The sequence below is a fragment of the Chenopodium quinoa genome, unplaced genomic scaffold (genome assembly GCF_001683475.1).
Source record: "Chenopodium quinoa cultivar QQ74 unplaced genomic scaffold, ASM168347v1, whole genome shotgun sequence".
Lineage (NCBI taxonomy): Eukaryota > Viridiplantae > Streptophyta > Magnoliopsida > Caryophyllales > Amaranthaceae > Chenopodium > Chenopodium quinoa.
The window spans coordinates 2429654-2449992 of record NW_018745454.1 but is presented as its reverse complement, the minus strand read 5'-3'; the positions used below and the strand labels follow the sequence as shown (position 1 = coordinate 2449992).

General features: G+C 35.6%; 3 protein-coding genes across 4 annotated transcripts; 1 reads left to right on the top strand and 2 right to left on the bottom strand.

The window, feature by feature from the left end:
- The first annotated feature begins 469 nt into the window (after positions 1-469).
- Positions 470-4053, top strand: LOC110714053 (cytochrome P450 86A8-like). Its single transcript, XM_021892515.1, has 2 exons — positions 470-1111; positions 1801-4053. The coding sequence occupies exon 2, from the start codon at positions 2068-2070 to the stop codon at positions 3637-3639; it is 1572 nt and encodes a 523-aa protein (XP_021748207.1). The 5' UTR covers positions 470-1111; positions 1801-2067; the 3' UTR covers positions 3640-4053.
- Positions 4054-4556: 503 nt separating this feature from the next.
- LOC110714659 (ascorbate transporter, chloroplastic-like) lies at positions 4557-12835 on the bottom strand. 2 transcript variants are annotated; one of them, XM_021893213.1, is made up of 11 exons: positions 12368-12829; positions 10580-11187; positions 10346-10453; positions 9335-9490; positions 8301-8516; positions 7224-7433; positions 6686-6823; positions 5714-5815; positions 5506-5571; positions 5185-5269; positions 4557-5097 (listed from the first exon to the last, which is right to left on the bottom strand). In XM_021893213.1, exons 1-11 carry the CDS (start codon positions 12420-12422, stop codon positions 5000-5002), a joined length of 1842 nt encoding a protein of 613 aa, XP_021748905.1. In that variant the 5' UTR covers positions 12423-12829; the 3' UTR covers positions 4557-4999. The 2 variants fall into 2 exon arrangements, with proteins under 2 accessions (XP_021748905.1, XP_021748906.1); XM_021893214.1 differs by lacking the exon at positions 6686-6823 and having other exon boundaries at positions 12368-12835.
- A 1623-nt stretch (positions 12836-14458) lies between these two features.
- On the bottom strand, positions 14459-19805 carry LOC110714494 (glycerol-3-phosphate 2-O-acyltransferase 4-like). Its single transcript, XM_021893022.1, has 3 exons — positions 18826-19805; positions 15782-16344; positions 14459-15112 (listed from the first exon to the last, which is right to left on the bottom strand). Exons 1-3 carry the CDS (start codon positions 19444-19446, stop codon positions 14791-14793), a joined length of 1506 nt encoding a protein of 501 aa, XP_021748714.1. The 5' UTR covers positions 19447-19805; the 3' UTR covers positions 14459-14790.
- Between the last annotated feature and the right edge of the window lie 534 nt (positions 19806-20339).

The window sequence follows — 20339 nt, the reverse complement described above, 5'->3', positions numbered from 1 at the left end:
TTTGTCTTTTTTGGGGGTTGAGTATTGAAGTTAAGATGAAAATATGACTAAATATGTCATATACTACGTAGGTCAATTAGATCAGCTTTAGATACCATATAATACAAGTAGTTTTGAGCTTGAATTTGTTCATATTCGGTCGATTTCCAAGACAAATTCAAAGCAGTTTTTAGCTAACTTCTTCGAACTTACATTTAAAAACCTTGTTTTAGACTCAAAAACATTGCACATCCAATAAAAAACACTAGTCAACAAACATCGTTCAAATACTTGTTTAACTAAGCAGACTTTTGGTAGGGTGTTAGACAGCTACATATTAAACAGGCAACCTATAATCTATAAATGTGTATGTTTTTCCACTAATCTGGTATAGATGGTAAACCCAACTTAGTTTTCATGAATATAAAAACTTTGGGTTAAATTTAATTTGTTACCATGCATTTGGACTGTCCTCTATATAATTCATCACAATCATTTATATTCATCAAGAAGAAGGCGTTGACTGTTAAAGAGTTATGACACTCTTTTGTTGCAAAAGTAAAGGATAGCTAGATTGGAATCTCTTACATAAAAATCTTACACGAAACTTTAAATTGTGGTTGGGTTGCTCACCCAACCCTGACCTATCTTCTCATCTCCTCTTAAAATCATCTTCCACCTTAATTTCTTTTCCATAATCACCACAAATTACTTGATTAAGTACTCCCTCAAAACCCGATTACAAATTAACCCCATTTCTTAATCCGTATTAAGTTTCTTTCTTCTTTGGTAAACTATATCGAATTGTGATATCGTGATCTCCAAGGAACTATTAATTGTTGTTATCAAGCAACTAATCTAGTCATAAGCTTTGTTAAACCTTAAATTGTGTGTGTGTTAAAGATTACACTTCTTTTGTCTATCTCTTTTTATCTTACTAGTTCCTTAAATATTTGGAATCAAACATAATAGAGTGTGGGCTAGTTTCTCAACTAATCACAATAAATATCTCTCTTACTCTCTCTCTCTCTCCATTGAATGCATCAACTTAAAAGCCCTGCTAAAGTTAGGTGGAAAAGGCATTGATAAAGAAGACAAAGGAGGGTTCATGTTATGTTTTTGAGCCTTTGAGGTATGATGCTTCACTCTTTCCCTTTTTAATTGATTTTCCACCTAGTGAGTAGAACTACATGTAAAACATATAATAATAACACGACATTTTACCCTTAATAAACTAGATACGTTAATAAGGTAGAAAAAAATGACAGACCCTTTTTCAAATTCTTTTTTTAACTCTTACCATGTTAGGTGGCTAATAATAAACAAGATAGTCTTATTACTCGTTCGTGCAGTTTAATTTATCTCTACCCGTGTTTTTCTTTACCGCTATAATAATTGTCGCTACTAGCTTTTGTGTGACACCATTATTTCAACCCCTCCACCACCCTCCCTCTCCCCCTCTTGTTGGCACTTTTCCATAAATAGGCGTGCAGAAAAATGGTTACTAGTTACAACTTAAACACATCAAGTTCTCTTGTGTGAGACATAATAAGAGAAGGAAGGAAGAAAGTGGGTGAATTTAATTTAAGAACTACAACTGGCCTTAGTAATTGCTCTGTCTTTTTGATTTATTACCTACCACTTTTCTTATATATTTTCTTTCTCTTATTCTCCCTCTCTCATCTCATAATAATCTATCTCTTTCTAGCTCTCTGTTTTTCCCCTGTTTTTTCTCTTTATTACCTTCTTTTCTTCCCATTTTTTTCCCTCATTTTCTTGCATTTTTTTTTGTTTTTGTTTTTTTCTCCTGTTTATTTTCAGGACTCTAGCAAGCTAAGAAGTAAGAAAGTGACTTGCATGCCAAAATTTATGATGTTATTTGAAGATTAAACCAAGAAAAGAAAATTATTTGAGCATTTTGATGCTTCGGAGAAGCAGCCAAAATTTGAGGATTTCTTTAAAAGTAATGTTTTGTTTAATTGTAAGGGGAAAATAATCTCTTCAAGTAAACCTACATTTTCTGTTTTCTTATACATTTGGTTTACCTCTTAGGCTAGTTATACAAGAAATCTTGTACTAAAAAAAAATATGGATATTTATGTAGCCTTGCTGTTGTTTACTGCCATTACATCTTACTTGCTATGGTTCACCTTCATATCACGGTCACTACGGGGTCCACGTGTCTGGCCCTTATTGGGCAGCCTTCCCGGCTTGATCGAGAATTTTGAGAGGATGCATGATTGGATGGCTGATAATCTCCGCGCGTGTGGTGGCACGTACCAAACTTGCATCTGTGCCGTACCTTTCTTGGCTCGGAAGCAAGGTCTTGTTACGGTTACTTGTGATCCAAGGAATCTAGAGCATATACTAAAGACCCGGTTTGATAACTACCCAAAGGGTCCAACTTGGCAAGCTGTGTTTCATGATTTACTTGGGTTTGGAATTTTTAACTCGGATGGTGATACATGGCTTTTCCAAAGGAAGACGGCCGCGCTCGAGTTCACCACTCGAACCCTCCGCCAAGCCATGGCTCGGTGGGTCAACCGAGCCATCCATGGACGGTTGTGCCCCATCCTTGAGACGGCTCAGAGTGAAGCTAAACCAGTTGATATGCAGGACCTCATGCTTCGGCTTACTTTCGACAACATTTGTGGTTTGGCTTTTGGCGGGGACCCTCACACCCTTGTGCCAGGGCTACCGGAAAATGGTTTTGCTAACGCTTTTGACCGAGCCACGGAAGCATGCCTCCAACGGTTCGTGTTTACGGAGATCATATGGAGGCTCAAGAAGTGGCTCCGGCTCGGGCTAGAAGTTAGCCTGAGCCGAAGCCTTGTTAAGATAGACGATTACTTGTCTGAAGTCATTGATAAGCGTAAGGAAGAGTTGATGAACAGGCAAAAGGACTATGATGATCTGCTCTCTAGGTTCATGAAGAGGAAGGAATACTCATCCTACTCGGATAAGTTCCTGCAACACGTGGCATTAAATTTCATCCTAGCTGGACGTGACACGTCCTCCGTGGCGTTGAGCTGGTTCTTCTGGCTGGTCATACAGAATCCCAGAGTTGAAGAGAAGGTCTTGCTTGAGATATGCACAGTCCTGACGGAAACACGTGGCGCTGACATGGCAAAATGGGTGGATGAGCCGTTGGATTTCGAGGAGGTGGACCGTCTGGTGTACCTTAAGGCAGCATTGTCAGAGACCCTACGGTTATACCCATCAGTCCCGGAGGACTCGAAGCATGTAGTGGCTGACGACGTGTTGCCTGATGGCACATTCGTGCCAGCAGGCTCGTCGATATCGTATTCGATATACTCTGCAGGGAGGATGCAGAGCACATGGGGAGAGGACTGCCTAGAGTTCAAGCCCGAAAGGTGGTTGTCCCCTGATGGTACAAAGTTCATCATGCATGATCACTTCAAGTTTGTGGCTTTCAATGCAGGGCCAAGAATTTGCCTAGGGAAGGATTTGGCTTACCTACAGATGAAATCGGTGGCGGCCTCAGTTTTGCTCCGCCACCGATTGGCCGTGGCGCCAGGGCATAAGGTGGAACAAAAGATGTCAATGACATTGTTCATGAAGCATGGACTTAAGGTTGACGTGCATCAAAGGGATTTAACCCAAGTAATTGCAAATATGAAGCAGGAGACAGAAAATTAACTGTCAGATAACAGAAGAATTCAGGGTTTTTACTGCAGTAAAAGAAATTATGGCTCAATTTGAAGGGGAGAGCATGGGAAGATAGAAAGGTACGTTGCAATAAATATGTTAGCAGCGGATGAATCACACACAACATGGGTTTGAATAATTACTGAGGAATTAAAGGGGCTCGCTTTGATACAGCTGTTTGGTGTTATAATTCATGGAAAACTTGTAATTTTGTATTCAGATTTCAGAGGGCATTTATAGTCCTGTGTATTTTGGGCCAACCACCCTACAATCGTAGGGCACCCCTTGGAAACATTTGTTCAGGCAATTCTTTTTCAATTTTGGTTTAATTTGTTTATTGACATTTTGTAATTACAGTATAATATTTGAAGCAATAATAAAGTCTAATTTTCATTCTTCATGACATTTACACTTTTTCTGTCTTCTTTTAGATTGTGTATTATAAAAACAGTTTCTGGTTAATGGCGTGGGGATATTCTTGTTGGCTTCCCACTTCTTAGGGGACAATTACTTTTAGGAAAGATTTCAATCCTTAAATTAAAGAAAAAACATCAAAAGATGAGGCAAGAAAAATGAATTGCATAACTAAATTCTTGCTCGCGTAAATAAACTTGGGTCAGACGATCTGACCAGGCGATTCTGATCAGACCGTCTAATCTGAGATCTTATGTTCAGTATGCAACTCTGTTACTCAGACTTTGAGACAGATGGATATAAAAATGAATTCAAAAGTGAATCTAAGGTTAGATTTTTCCCTTTCTTTAGGTGGTGTTTGGTTCGGGTTAACAAAAGAGGATTGATCTCCTCATTAACTCATTTCCCTTCAAAATAACATAGTAAAAGTAAGCATGAACAACAAACAGGATGCAGAGATTCCTCAAAAAAAAAAAAATGCAGAGAAAATGGAGGGAACACAAGCAGAAGAAGAAAAAACTACATTCATATATTGTACGTTTATAACAGGCTTTTTCTCTAAGCAATTACATGTTGGTCTTCTAACAATTTTCTCCTTTCATCTAATATAGGGACTTTATGCAAATACAGAAAAAGGACTTCAATATTTTGATTTTTATCAAAGTTCCATGAGGCATCATCTTCCTCAAAATTTTTCTTAAACTACGAAGGTTGAAATATAACAAAAATAGAAATCACAGTAATCCATCCTGACTCTTGCTCCAGTCTTAAGAAGGGTCAAAGAGTACCTATTGTTGCCAAATCAACGTACACTTTCCTCGATCACAATATCCTTATCTATAGTGCAGTGATCGACTGTTTCATCATGTCCGGAATAGATAACAAGTACCGTGGAAGACTGTAGATTCAGAAGAGGCCTATCCTTCTTACTGCCCTTTCAGTCCAGGATTTTCTCTCCAGTCGCAAATAAATTCCATACTAAAGTCCCAACAAGGTATAATGCTATTGACACCTTAAACACATCATCCCAGGAGCCTATCAACCAGATTCATCAATAAATAGTCAGTCTGAGGAAGTTCAAAAGTTAAGTATACAAATTAGAGTACAGGAGAATGTATATACCTCGTTGGAGAATGACTCCAGTGGCAGCTGTACCTAGGACTCCAGCAAGAACACCTGCTGTGTTCGACAACCCCAGCAATACACCCTACAATTTTAAATTGGGATTTTTAATTAAAGAAATAGCATAGTTCAGGATTATTGAGGGTTGAACTTGGCAAAGAGATATAAGAGGGATAAGAAAACAAGATATATATAAGGACTTGAGAAGTTCAGAATGACAGTAGCAGCATGTTTGCTTGAGACCAAGTTTACATTGTACCAACTTTCTACAGACCAAGGGTGCCATTCTTGTCAAGAATGGACCAGAATAAATAAACTTACAGAATATCGAGGCCCTATGTCTTGGTGGTTGGAATACAATCCAGATTGTGAAAACGCGTCTGATCCCTATCATCCATCACAAGCGCGTAACGTTATTTCCATTTTCATATTCTTGCAAAACCCATAAATAGATACTACAAACTGACAAATTGAAGAAAGGGGATCTTCCAATAATAGTTCCTGCAAGTCTTTTGGAGAAAGCATATACCTGACTGCATGCCATGCAGAGTACAGCTAAAGCAGGGGTCCTGACTTGACTTAGTACTGAAAGAGAGATAGCTGGGCCAATAAATCCAATAGTTTGCATGATCTGCAAAGAGATGCTAAAAGCCTTAGAGAAGACCAATCCAACATGAAGCATAAAGTTCAGTTGTTCACATGCTGTATACTCGACAAGCCTACGCCTATAGATGTATCATAATAGCATAAAATGAAAAAAATAAAAATAAAAAAATTGTTCCAACAAGAATATGGCCATGAAATACCAACTCTGCTAAAAAAGGAAATAAAGGGAAAAAAAAAACTGCTCCCAATGTATAAACAGGCATATATCAAGACACCTTTGTCATCTTAACAACTCATACAGGTGGGTTCTTCAAATTATACTGAGTACAAAATTAGAGTAATACAATTTAAAAAGCTGTTCTGGTCATCACACCCTAAACTCTATGGATACTTTTATCCAAGCTAGAGCGACAAAGATGAATGAGCAGAAACATAAAAATCCAAACAGAGAATTGTATAATTTTGCTTGTTCAATTTCCGTGTAGTTGAAAGGACCACCAGTGGACAAATAGTCAAGCAGCAATGATCATTTTACAAGTACATCTTAACTGTCTTCTCAAATGGGTATGGATACTTGCAAGTGATCCTAAAGAGCTATCCATATCCAAGTCAGATACTTCAAAGTTCAAACAAGGTATGAGGAGTCCAAAGCATCTGTGTAACATAGGCTATGAATATCAATTGCCAATCCAAGTTGTCGATGCAACATGCAGAACCTTATAGTTGAGCATGATAAGGTTTCTAAGGTATAGTAAAAACTAAGGTATATACATATACTTGCTAAACAGCTAATATTATACTCTATTTTCAGATTCTACCACTCAAAGAGTCCAACAATAACAAAGACAGAAAACATATATAAATATAGCATCTATCATGCAAGTATTATGCACACCTTACGAACGGAAGTAACAGTGAGGCCTCTGCTGATAAGTGTATCAGCAATCCAGCCTCCTATATTTGCAAACACAGCCATAGTCAACCATGGAAGTACACAGAACAGCCCAGATTCCATAAGGTTGAACTTCAACACCTGACATAGGTAGCTGAGTCAGCTCATGAAAACCCTTGAACATGTCAATACACTAGGATTCTGACTTTTTGAGATAAAAAAAGATATAAGATAAAATTTTCAGTCTTAATTCCTAAGAGCTGTCATATGAATGGACCACAAAAACATCAGAATTATTCCCCGATAAACAAGAAGCAGGAACCCAAACGATAGACAATTTCACAGGGCACAGAAATGAACATTTTATTGCAAGTACTGAATTTTCAAAGACTTTCACATGAGGCATCATCCTGAGATCCTTAATTCCTTATACTGGTCTTCTCTAACCCTTGGACAAGAGCATGTATATATATACGTAGTATATGCCAGGACAACTGCAAACTTACATTATTACGTATTTACTATTAGAAAAGACCAATACCTGATTATAATAAGTTGGCATCCATGTCAAAAGAATGAATGTACCCCAATTGTGGCAAAAGTGAGAAACTATAAGAGCCCAGACTGCAGGTTTTGATAAGATCAGTTTCCAGGGAATGACAGTAACAGGCTCCTCGGCTATGCTACCTTCCATGATAAACCTTTTCTCCTGAGGACTAAGTTCTGGATCATCTGCTGGTGTGCTACGTGCCTGTGAAGAGCCAGGGAAAAATGTAATTTATTTAATTACACAGAATTCTGAAGTTCATTTCACCACACCTTTTAGGCAATTTCATTTTCAGTGACATGTGACAAAAAAGAAAGGAAAGGAAAGGAAAAATGTTATTAAACCAAAATGGCTTCATAAATTTTTTCACACTTTTTTCCATGAAGTTGCAATAAATAAGGGAATGATGAAAATAACTCTCGGGCTGATTACATTTTACCTCACTCACCCTGTGTAGATGGGGGCCTTTATCAAGGCTTTGGGGAAGTGGTCATGAGTATGAGTTTGAGCATTTTACATGTGTTTTGCTAAATGCAATATTAGTGCCATGTGCATTTAAAGATCACGTGCCTCACAAGATGAACCTTTGTTTCTCGGGCACTTAGTTCATACACTGATGGGTGACATGCCTAGGAAAACCCAAACACAGGAAATATTTTCAATGTAATTCAGCAGTGCACAATTCATCTCACTTGTTCAATAAATACAATTTAAGCGACAAGAAAACATGACTATGGAAGAGAAAAGGGAATCAATGGTGATTATAAAAGATATTCAACTAAGTTCTGAAGTTTATTTTCATCTCACCTATATGGTATCAACAGTGAAAATAAAGACTACAGCAGGATATTGATATTCAAATTACAATCTAAATTATAATACAGAGGGTAGGCATTGAACCTGTGATGTAAAACATATTCACAGGGCATAAATCTCTATAGATGGTGATGGTAGCAGTTATAGCATGAAAATCATTTTGTCTTTTGCAAATCTACATGATATTCATGCAACTAAAAGTTATATGAATCCAATACGGAGGTAATTAATGTAATAAGAAAAAAGTGTGTTTACCTTGGCAAGCCATAATGCAAACCAGATGCTTCCAAGTGAGCCAAAGGAGTAAAACACGGAAGGCCAGCCAAACTTGTGGATCAAAATTGGTGAAAAGGCCAATCCTGTCACAGACCCTAGATACATGCCACTGTATACCAAGGATAGTGCTCTGCTTCGCTCAGATACTGGAATCCATTTTGAGATCATGTTATTCATAGCAGGCATAGCAACACCCTGGAACATGAAACAATGTCTTGATCGACAGATATACAGAGTAAGGAGGCAGAGAGTTCATTTAAATATGAATTGAAGATTAAAAAAAGAAGAGGAATGTGCAAAAGTGGCACAACCAATTTTTCTCAAAGGATAATATTTGGCTTTGTTGATGGAGTCTAGTGTTAATATATCAAAAAAGTGTTCAGAGAATGAATCAGTTATTCTATTTACATCAACTTTGACAAAGAAAATGTTTTCAGCTGCCTATTGAAGATCCATAGGAAAACTTGGCAAGTAGGAAACATGAGGATCCATAAGTTGAAAACTTGCTCAAGACCTGTATTACACGGAATCATTGCAGAAAGTTGCTTTTTTTTTTTTTGGGGGGGGGGGGGGGAGGAGCAGAATTACATAGATCTGAAATTCTGTATATCATTTATTTATACTAGCTATGAAACAACCACATATAGCCAAATACCATTCTAAGGTTAAAGCTTACATTTGCTCATAGACCTAAAGTACACGTTCTTACTGCCAAACCATAGCTAGTACTCCATAAATATTATAGCAAAGACGCAAAGTATTTCTCAAATTCCAGTCATGACTACGATTTATTTAAACCAAGTACCATATCATCATTATCCAATTTCAAGAAAGACTAGTGGTATTCCCTGTATAACCTATGAAGGTTGTGATGTTGCCCAAGGCATAAAGCTAAGAATCTGCAACTTAGCATGCATTGTACAACAGATACACAGATACTAGCACTATCTAAATTATAATTGAGATGCATTGAATCTTCATTGCACAAATATTTGTAAGAGATATCGGCCAACCTCACCAATCCCCATAAACGCGCGCATGATGAGTAAGCAAGGCAGGCTTATTTTTGCAGCAATAGGAGTCAATACTGTGGCAATAGACCACCAAATTACTCCAAAACCCAAAACAAGCTTCCCACCCACCTTATCTGCCCATATACCACCAGCAATCTGGGAATCCAGAAACACAAAGAATATGTTAGAAAGGAGATAACAGCTTATTATATTGATTGCTTGATTAAACTTGTTTATGCATGGGCAATTACCAACCTGACGAATTCAATGAACATGGTAAAGTGGAAAAATAAACAAAATTAATTCATCGAATACCCCAATTTTCAAATCATATTATAATGTGAATTTAATACCATGATCATGAATAATCAAATGTCAACCCAATGGGGAAAATATTCAAGTTATGAGAATGAAACTGTGCCATTAGTATTCAGCAACTACATAGGTATTAATCGTCCAGTTAAAAGAATTTTATTGGATAAAATTTCCCTGAAAATACTGTCCAAGCCGGCATAATCAACTGATTTCTGTTTCCAGCTTACTTCTTTAGGTACATTATCTGCTTAAACCAAGGAACAGGACAAATAACCTAGAAAGCAAGGCGTCAGAACTGAAAGACGTGTTGCCAATATGTTAATCCTTCTAGATACACTAGAAAAGTAATTGGACTGTTTATATAATATTCTTAACCATAATGGCATATTCCTATGATGAAACACATTCCCTTATAAATGTGAATTTCCTAAATGAGAGCATCAATAGTGGACAAAAATTTCACTTAAATCTTTGTGCCTTACCGTCAAAATCAAAGAGGGGGGAGGGGGGGAGTGGGGAAGATTTCACTTAAATCTTTGTGCCTTACCATCAAAATCAAGGGGGAGGGTGAAATCAACATCACAATTTGCTTGATGTTAAGGAAGGTAGATGCATAACAGAATTTACTATGCCTATATAGTTTGCCATAATGACACATTAAACAGAATGTTGAGTTAATGAGCACTAGAGCTAAACCTGAGTAAGAAGATATCCCCAAAAGAAGGATGATTGAATCAGACCAACAGTTGTGCTATTCCAACCGAACTCCTTGGACATTGGAAGAATTGCAATACTCATATTTACCTGCAGAAGCCATTTTAAATTAGGCTAAAGCTTAATTTTACATCACATATATAGCTGGATACTGTGGGTTACATAGGCAATATCCAGGCAGACAACTACAGCAAGATGAATAGGAGAACAACTCACACGATCCATGTTGCATAATAGAAATGCTGCAAAACAAAGCAACACAACAACCCAGCGCTTTGGTAACTGAGCTGTCTTCGGTGCACTTTTGTCTGGTAAAACAACTTCGCCTGCTCCCTCAGATGGCCTCAGTGAATCAAAGGCCCCTTCAGTTATGTCAAATTCCTCAGACTTGTAATAAGCACGGACCCCACTGTCTCCCACAAAATTAGACATCGGCAACTTACTGTTATCCACAAGAAACTTATCCACTGGTCCTGAAGGCACCAATGTACCGCTTTTACAGCAGGATTTAGAAGAGATAGAGCTTCTAGATACTCTTCTAACCCTTTTGATAGAGCTTGGAGCACGAAAGTAATCATGTGCATGATGAAAGTGAGAAAACAAATTATTATCATAAGTTGTCTTGGCATGCTTAGTATTACTGGAGTCCGAAGCATTTATAATACAAACAAGCGAGCAATGCGAACATTTAGAAGTAAGACAGTTCTTAGTCAGGCGGTGAGATGTTTTGTTCAGCAATCTCCCCTGTCCACATAGCCCAATGGAGGAACCAAAATCCTCTTTCTTGAGATGCGCTACATCATTTCTTTTCTGACATACATTACCTGCAAAATAAAAAAGACTATGAAGGATTTGTATAACAAAAACATTGTTAATAGCTCAATTACTTAACAAGCTAAACCACTCTTAACAACAGATACATTACATTCATACATCTACAACAATGCTCCAATAGAAACCCAATCTAAACATTTTGTAGTGCACTAAGAACTTGGTAAGTTTAATGTAGGGTGCTAAGTCAATCATAAAGCATATTGCAGCTCCACAAAGCTCAATCGAAAGACATAAAGATCGTCATTTTATAAAACCCCACTCTTCAGACATTATCCAATTGACAAACAAACTACATAAACCCTTAACAGGTTATGCATATGCACTTATGCTATATGTGTAATGTTTGGATAATCCAATAAGTGCCTTACTATACTAAATATTGCCAAAATAGAAACTTTAGACCATTTTCCTGTCAGCTTTTTCACCATAATTAAACATTTGATATTTGGAGTAAATAAAAGCACGAGTCAACACTATCGCACTTTAGCTTATTCTTCCCTTCAACCCAGCACGAAACTCTCTTACGACACTAAGTCTAGGCTTGTGGTTAAGGAGTTCAAATGTAAGCAACCTTACTTTAACCAACCGTTATTCGAGCGTTAGTTCCAGAACTTAATCAAATCTTAACTAATTAACAGAAATCACCAACAACCACCCAATATGTATTCCACCATCAACCTTACCCGCAATTTGCGGATATCAGAAAGGAAACAACTCAAAATTTAAAAAGAATTTAGGAAAGTCAACTCCAAAAACAACCTCAATTCAGCAATACCAATGCATGTCATAACTCTGCAATTGAACATAATCACATTATCCTGACCTCGAAAATTCCGCCCTTTCTAGATTCTTCATTACTCATTGTTGCAGATAATCTTAGTAAGTACGGAGTATAACTAACTGTATAACGTCATATTCCATTCACCTTATTTCCACTCATTACACTAAAAATAAGTTCGGATAAGTTCAGATAATAAAGCGAACCGCAGTTATCCACCGGTCTCAATCAAATGACAAAATTAAGCAAAATTCCATTTCCAGAAAATTGAAATTAGTAATCATAATACAAATATACAAAGTACTCCTTATCCAAATTGAATCAACAAATCAAATTACAGCAAAATAAAAAACTGAAATTGATGAAATTGAAGATGAAATAGGAAAAAATACCAGGAGAGAGAAAAGAAGTGAAGGAGCGATTGGAGATAACGCCGCCGATTGCCATAGTTGCCGGCAAAAAATTGCAGAATTGAAAACTAGAAAGTTCGAAAATGTCAAATCATCCTAAAATTGTATAAATTGTGGTGTGTTGAAGTTTCTCTCTCCTGAGTGAGACGAAGGAAACGAACACTTGGTAGACGATAAGCTGGTGGGAATATCTCATGGAATTTTCCCGCTTCCGTTAATTATTTCATCCTGTACAACTGTGGAACTACGATGCAGGGCTCTTATCTTCACACGTGGCTCTTTACCTTACCTATAAACCTCCTATTTTCTCATCATTCTCTCTTTTATTATGATAATCATCATCAACTATGGAGTAATTTACATAATCTTATATCACTACTATGTACTCCGTATTTTGGTAAAAAAAAAAAAAAATATCACTACTGGCCTACTCGGTAAGGGTGTGTTCTAAACATTTGTTTTTACTTACTACTTCCGTTACATATTATTTACAATGATTTGACATAAAGTAGAGAGGAAAAATGTCTAATCGTTGCAAATAATATGTTACGGAGGTAATATTTGAATTTATTTTGTCTTATCTAAATTTATTAGACGTTATTAAAAACTCATTATAATTGTAATTTAAGGGTCTATTCTGTTTTAATGAAATGAGCTGAACTGAATTATTTATAAGAGAAGGAAATTAGAAACTGAAATGAAAACTTATTTTTCTTGAATTGTATTTATCTTAATTTATACATGGAAAATAGAACATGCCCTAATTAAAACTTTGTTTTCTTTACTTTATTCTGGTTAAAGTCATATTAAAGCCATAAGACACACATTTTTTAAAAAAAAAATATACGTAGAGATGAATCTAACAAGATTGCACTTGATAATGCTTTATTCTTATACATTGACGTACAACTAAAATCAAATTAGCTCATTACTTTTGAAAATATAAACTAGGTCAAACCAAAACACCATATTCAGGCAAGGAGAACAAAACCGGAATCATATTCCAAGATTCCATAAGGTTTGGCACCTTCCATAATTCATAGTTGGTGGGTGCAACATCAACATATTCGCTCGTCAGCTAGTATCCCACCAACGCACCTTCACCTTTGAAATGTCAATTCAATATTGTACGTAGTATTCATTCATCATTCATGTGCAAAGTATCAAGTACTACTATATATCTATCGCCATTTTTTCTACCCGCTTCGAATGTACGGACTACATAGTTAGACCATTCATGCCGTCATGCCGATGGGATCTTGGTGTAGATTGGAGGAAAATTAACCAAGTAATTTTATAAGAACTAGTATTTTTTATTAGACCATTAGTTGATGTTTTTATAGAAATTTCACTTTTTTGTTAATAAATTGAAGAAAACTCTTTTTGATAGCAATATAATGCTCATAGCTAACTTGATATCTCCAATTAAGAATTTAAGATAGGGTTTATTCTCTTCAGCTTAATTTCAATTCAATTCATAGCAGTTCAGTTTCTAATTTCCTTTTCCTATAAACAGTTCAGCTCATCTCATCTCATCTTAGTTCAGTAAATCAAAACAAACCCGTAGTAGTAATTAACTATCATACTGACATTCATAGCATAACTAACACACAATGTAGGAACATACCTAATTAAAACTTTAAAAGTGACACTACATTTTTTATTTATGATTTCGTGCATTAGTATAATTACACTCTAGCACATGCAACGTGCTAATTAATTTAACAAACCCAACACCCTACTACCCTATAAACATGAAAATAAATTAATCACCTACCATACTGAAGGGCCAATCTCTACACATTATTGCACTTTAATACATTATGCTAGGCTGCTAGCCAATTACTAAGTCCCAAATGTTCATTATGAAGTTGGATCATGTTTTAGCTAGATGAGTGTAGGATCATTTTGAATCGAGTTAAGTTTTAACAATTTATTTAACAATGATATCAAACTTATTATACACAACTACACAAGTTATATAATAAGCAATTAATGCGATCCTATAGATAAGCAGCATATACCATACTTTACTCTACAAAATACATACTCCGTACATTAATACATCGCATATACTCTAACAAAATAAAGTTGATAATTAGAGTTTTAAAAGGATACAAATAAAATTGAGTAGTAGTTACTAACTTACTACTAATGCACCCTTAAAGACCTTAATCACAATTATTTGGGTACAAAATTCAAATAGCCAATTCAAAAAAAAAAAAAAAACTACAACAATCAATAACAATAACATTAATAAAAAAATAAATTATAAACGATGATTGACTAAACAATACTATCAAACTGTACTTCCAATTTCCAATTTCACCAATAATTAACCCAAAAAAACATGACTAAAACATGATTAATTTTTGTAATCTTTTAACAAGCCTTTTATTAAAAATCTAAATAGATTTTTTAGCAGCATGGATAGACTCAACCTTGCCATCGTTGCCACCAAGCAGCATGTACTTATCCTTCCTAGTGAACTGAGTGCACTCGAACCCTAGCACCCCGGCCAACATCTTTTGCACGTGGTTCGCCACCTCGATTGGTGTCTTTCCGCCTCCCTGACACGTCATCTCCGGCGGCAACTTGTCTAGGAAGGTCATTTCGTATGTTGGTCTTGGGTTCATGAAGAAGAAATAAGGGTCCCAAAATTTAACCCCTCTTACTGTTGTCCCATAGAACATGTTTTGCCTGCAGTTTATTGCTACTGGAACAATTCTGTACGTTCCAAACCCAATAATACAATTGTTAGCTTAATAAAAACTTCTTTTTAGCATTAAACTTCGGTCATTTAAAAATAAACAATATTTTTATTTATTACTGCATAATTGCAACGTTTGCTTTTTCACAAGTCTCATATGCACTAATTTGGCCATAGATATCTCTAATCGTGCATTTTATCTAGTTAAAAAATACGAACAAGTATATATCGAAAATTACACTATAATTACTCCTAGTTTAACTAACAAAATTGACCGTGATTCCATATATTATACGTAATCTGTAATTCTGTACATTATACTTTTAGACTTTGAGCTGATCAAATGTGCCCGACCCGATTTTGGGCAGTTTCTTTCGGCCCAAAATCAGCTCGGGCCTGACCTGGCCCGATTCTTCGTAAACTTTGGGCTGGCTGGGGAAATCGTTTTAATGCAAATTTAGTTACTTTTTGGCCCGACACAAAATTGACTTGAAAAGCCCATCTGCCAGGCCATTTTGGACGGGTTTGGGCATGAATTTTTCGGCCCGAAGTTTGGCCACCCAATAATCACCTCTAACTTTTACGCTTGATGAATAAATAATTATTTTAAAAAGCGGGGTAGAAAGGTAAGGGACGGAAATAGTTAAAATAAAAAGAGACAAAGGGAGTAATAACTAGAAAAATACCTGTCACTCAATTCAGCAAAGAGAGCACTAAAGCGAAGCAAGTAAGGCTCACGGCAAGTAGTTCCTTCAGGACAAATGACTAAATCACCCTTCTCAAGCAAAGCCTTAATCATATTAGCATCAGCCACACGATCTCTAGTCAAAGCAACGGCTGGGATTGGAGATATAAATCTAGAAAATTTGGACACACTATACGTAACAGTCGCAGGCTTCCTCTTAAGTGCAATAGCAATTTCAATAGGGTCAAGGGCAGTCCGATGATTACACACGTATAAGTTCCCGGGTTTCCCTGGTGACGGAGGTGGTGGCGGATCTCCTCGAATCACGAGTTTAATTCCCATCATAGCGTATGTATATCGTACGATGCGCTCGGGTAGTGGCAGGTTGAAGTATACTCTACATATGGCTAGGATGAACCCGAATGGTATCCATATGAAGGTGATCAATGCGTTTATTGGGTCTGGACGTTGTACTAGCCTTCCGTCGTGGAAGATGATCCTTGATTTTAATTGATCTTGTGCTACTGCCTTTGCTGATTTGTCTTTGTGCACCATGTACCCTTCCTGTACAACAGGGTTTATTAGATTTTGCGAAAAACGTAACAAACTATAGTCATAAATAGTTGTACTTCTAGTTAGTTACTCGGTACATTTGTACATATAGATGACAACTTTATGGGTTTGTCATCAAAATGGTTCATTATATCAAAATAGTTACACTATTATAAAGTATACATTTAATTTTGTATAATTAAATTAAATATGGTTGGAGATGATATTAATAAATTTGAAAGGTGAAGCTGTATAAGATTGTGATGGGCTAAATCTAATTTCATAAGTGTTGATTGGTTGTGGGTGGACTTTGGACCATAAAAATAAAGGATATTAAACTTTTGGCAACATTGAACTACTTGAAAGATTTTCTATAATTGTGGGCCTTAATTTTTATATGGTTGCTGCCTTTTAGCTCAACTAATTTCCAACCCCATTTAACTATATTTCATTTTTTTTTATTTTTTTTGTATTATTGAAAATATGTAGCTAGGTACCGTATACCTTGATTACCTTCTTGAAGCATTAGAATTATTTGATCCTAAAACATCAGACAAAATTATTCTTATTCTTGATTTAAACTAAAATTATTCTTTTTCAACACCTTTTTTACTAAAAATCAAAACCGCTAAGATAAATTTGATCAATTCGATTTATATGTCCCAAAAAATCAACAAGAAATATACCTTTTCACCTCATTCAAGGAAGCAAAAGTAAATTAATGTACTCCATATATTGTATTCATTCTCTTCCATTGGTTACGTTACATTAGACATATATGTGCAATCTAGTTTGATACGTAGCACTTCTTATGTTCTTTGTACACGTTTATTTTATAAAATTATGCACTTGGTGCATACAATCATCGTATCAACTATAAAACATTATTTTGAGTATATTTTTAATTAATTGTCTACAACAAGCTCGCAGATTATTATTAGTCAAAATACCTCATATAGCAAGACAAATTAATCTAATACTTAATGATTATTAAGAAATTAAAACTAATGCGTGATTTTTTCCAAGTATGTGTCCACTTGCTAAAGAGTCTATTAGTTTGATGATCAAATTCCAATTAGTTCACCTACCAACAAACGTATCAACTAAGTGCAAGTAAAATCCAATTTCCACGACTAAGAAAAGAGTTTGATTAATTGACTTTCAAGTTTTCCCTTCATTTCTTGGATTATTGTCAACTTGACTCGTGCATATATATCGTTTACTTGTATTAAATCAACGAAAACTACTACTACTATTATTAATAAGCAAAAGTTAATGAGCGCTCCTCCCGGGGCGTTGGATAAGATAATTAAAATGCAAATATTAGAGTAAAATTAACATTAATTACACCGAACGACGCGTGATTTTGTCATGAATTCCTAACTTAATACCATTTCAACCAATATAATTTATCCTTATCTAACGCCCCGGGACGCTCGTTTTTTATTAATTAATAGTTTTATATAACATGAATTTTCAGTGATGTATGTACAAAGTAGTTGAGTAGGATCATGCCTCATTTATTTTCCAGCTCTAAACATTCATATCTCAGTACTAAGGCAACCAACTAAAAATAAAATTCTGCTATTATTCTCAGTATAATTATTAATCATATTTATTGTATTTTCTGTAATATTTGTCATATCACGTATATCTATCTATAACTTTTACTACTACCATGGAGTACACACATTTATTATAATCGATGTAACATGGAATAAATACACACATTATGTAGTATCTACCTTTATCAACTAAAAAATTACTCTCTCCGTTCCAAAAAGAACGACCCATTTGGGTTAATTACGCGGGTATTAAGGAAGTTAAGTAAAAAGAAGTAAAAGTATATTGGAAAGATAAATTTACATGGGGTTTGTAAAAAAAATAGAGAGAGAAAGTAATAAAATAACATGGAAAATAAAATTTTTATATGGAGAAGCTAATTTTGCACAAATATTGTTGTAAATTGGTAGTGTTTTAATGCAAATGGGTCATTCTTTTTGGGACAAAATTTTGGCTAAATGGATCGTTCTTTTTGGAACAGAGGGAGTAGAAAAATTAATGAAATTCATCTTACTTAATTATGTAGGTCCAAGTTTTTTATTTTTGATTATGCATATTAAATGTGTATAATTAATGTTGTTTACGTGAAAATCCAAAGCTTAGATACTTGATGTGACCCTTGTCTTATGAAGAAGGTAGTTGATTCATTTTGGTTTAGTTGTACTTGTTACATTTGCTAGCCCATGTGACGGTACTCACTCGTCGCCGTAACACATAACTCACATGTAACATCCTCTAATTTTCATTAATTTCAAAGACTCGTAATAGTTCTACGTAACCATACCACACAACACAACTCAAAGTAGCACATAATATATGTGACCCTAACAAACAACAAACAACTAATATTATTGATACACACTATAACATCTAACAATTAACGGATAATATAAAATTATTATTATGAGACAGAAGGAGTATAATACGTACCTTACAGAGAGACATGAACTCGTGATCAGAAACGCGATCACCAAGTCCAAGATCAGGCAAGTCATCACCAAACTCCTCCAAAACAACCTCTTTTTTCTTCTCCCAAACCAAAACACCTCTACCCTTAACAAAACCAGTAGCCTTCTTAGTCTTAGGGTTAACCTCAATCTGAGTTCCTAACACCTTATCAGCACCCAAATACTCCTTGACAAAGGTTTCAACCATAATAGTCGGGTTAGCGGTGACAACAACTTTTTTACCTTCACACTTATCAAACACCTCCCAACTATCCTTCCTTACATCCGCGGCGTAGAACCTAGGGAGCACGGCCCGTGCCGCGAGCTCGATCTCGCGGACCTTAAGACCGGCAAAGGAAATGAAGATCATAGTCTGAATGGCTAACGATTCCGAGACGAATAAATAGGAGAATATAATGAAGGGCAGTGATAGAAGAAGGAAAAACCCTCGTAAAAGACTTCCTGCTTCAACAGCTACTAACATGAAGTAAGGAAAAGAGGAAGATTTTAATAACAGTGTTCCATCTAAATCAGCTGCAACACTTTTGTATGATTTTTTTTCTGGGTTACATTCAGAAATTGGAGGGAATTTCAACTTACCCATGTTTTTTTTTTTTTTTTTTTGGTTGGGGGGGGGGGGGTGGATTTATTATTATGAATGAAGAAAAAGGGTGAAATGGGGGGATATATATGGAGGATAATTGAGTTTTGAGGAGAGAGAAAATGGAGGGTGTGGGTTGGCCAACGGTTGGGAAAGAAGAGGTGGTAATATAAACTTTGTTTGTTTTTTTTTTAGTGAATTGAATTGAAGAAAAGATGTGAAGGAAAAAGGAAGATTGAAAAGAAGGAGAAGAAAGGAGAAACAAGAGTGGGTTGGAAGTTGAAGGTGTATTAAATGGGTTTTATTTATTGCTCCTACTATTTGGTGTATTAGCGTGTTGTGGGAACTTTAAGATATGTTTCTATCATTTCGGATAATTAATTAGCTTACTATTTACCCCTACTATCCAGCGTTAATGATGTTTAATTCGACACAACTTTAGTGACCAACTATTTAGCTTATTTGGTAAAGTCTAAGAGAAGGTACGTAAAACAACTTGAAATTGATATACATTTCCGTCATATGTGAATTTAATAATATTATACGGAGTATGATAATATATATTAGGTTAATTTTTAAATTACCACCTAAAAATGTATCTATTTTCAAAATAATCACCTGTTAAATTTTTATTTTTATTTTTATTTTACCACCCCTTAAATTCAAAAACTACTCAGATTACCACCCATTTTAAAATTCTGGTGGAATTCTCTTATGTGGGCCCCACCTAACGACTCTTAGTGGTAACAGGAAGAAGATGATCAGTAGTAGTGGCAATTCAGATAACAAGCTCTTGGTTTTTTTACTTGTTTTCTTTTGGTTTTAGGTTGTCTTGTACTTAATAAACTGGTTTAAAGGGGAGGTGGAGTGGAGACATGGTTGATTTTAATGCTTAG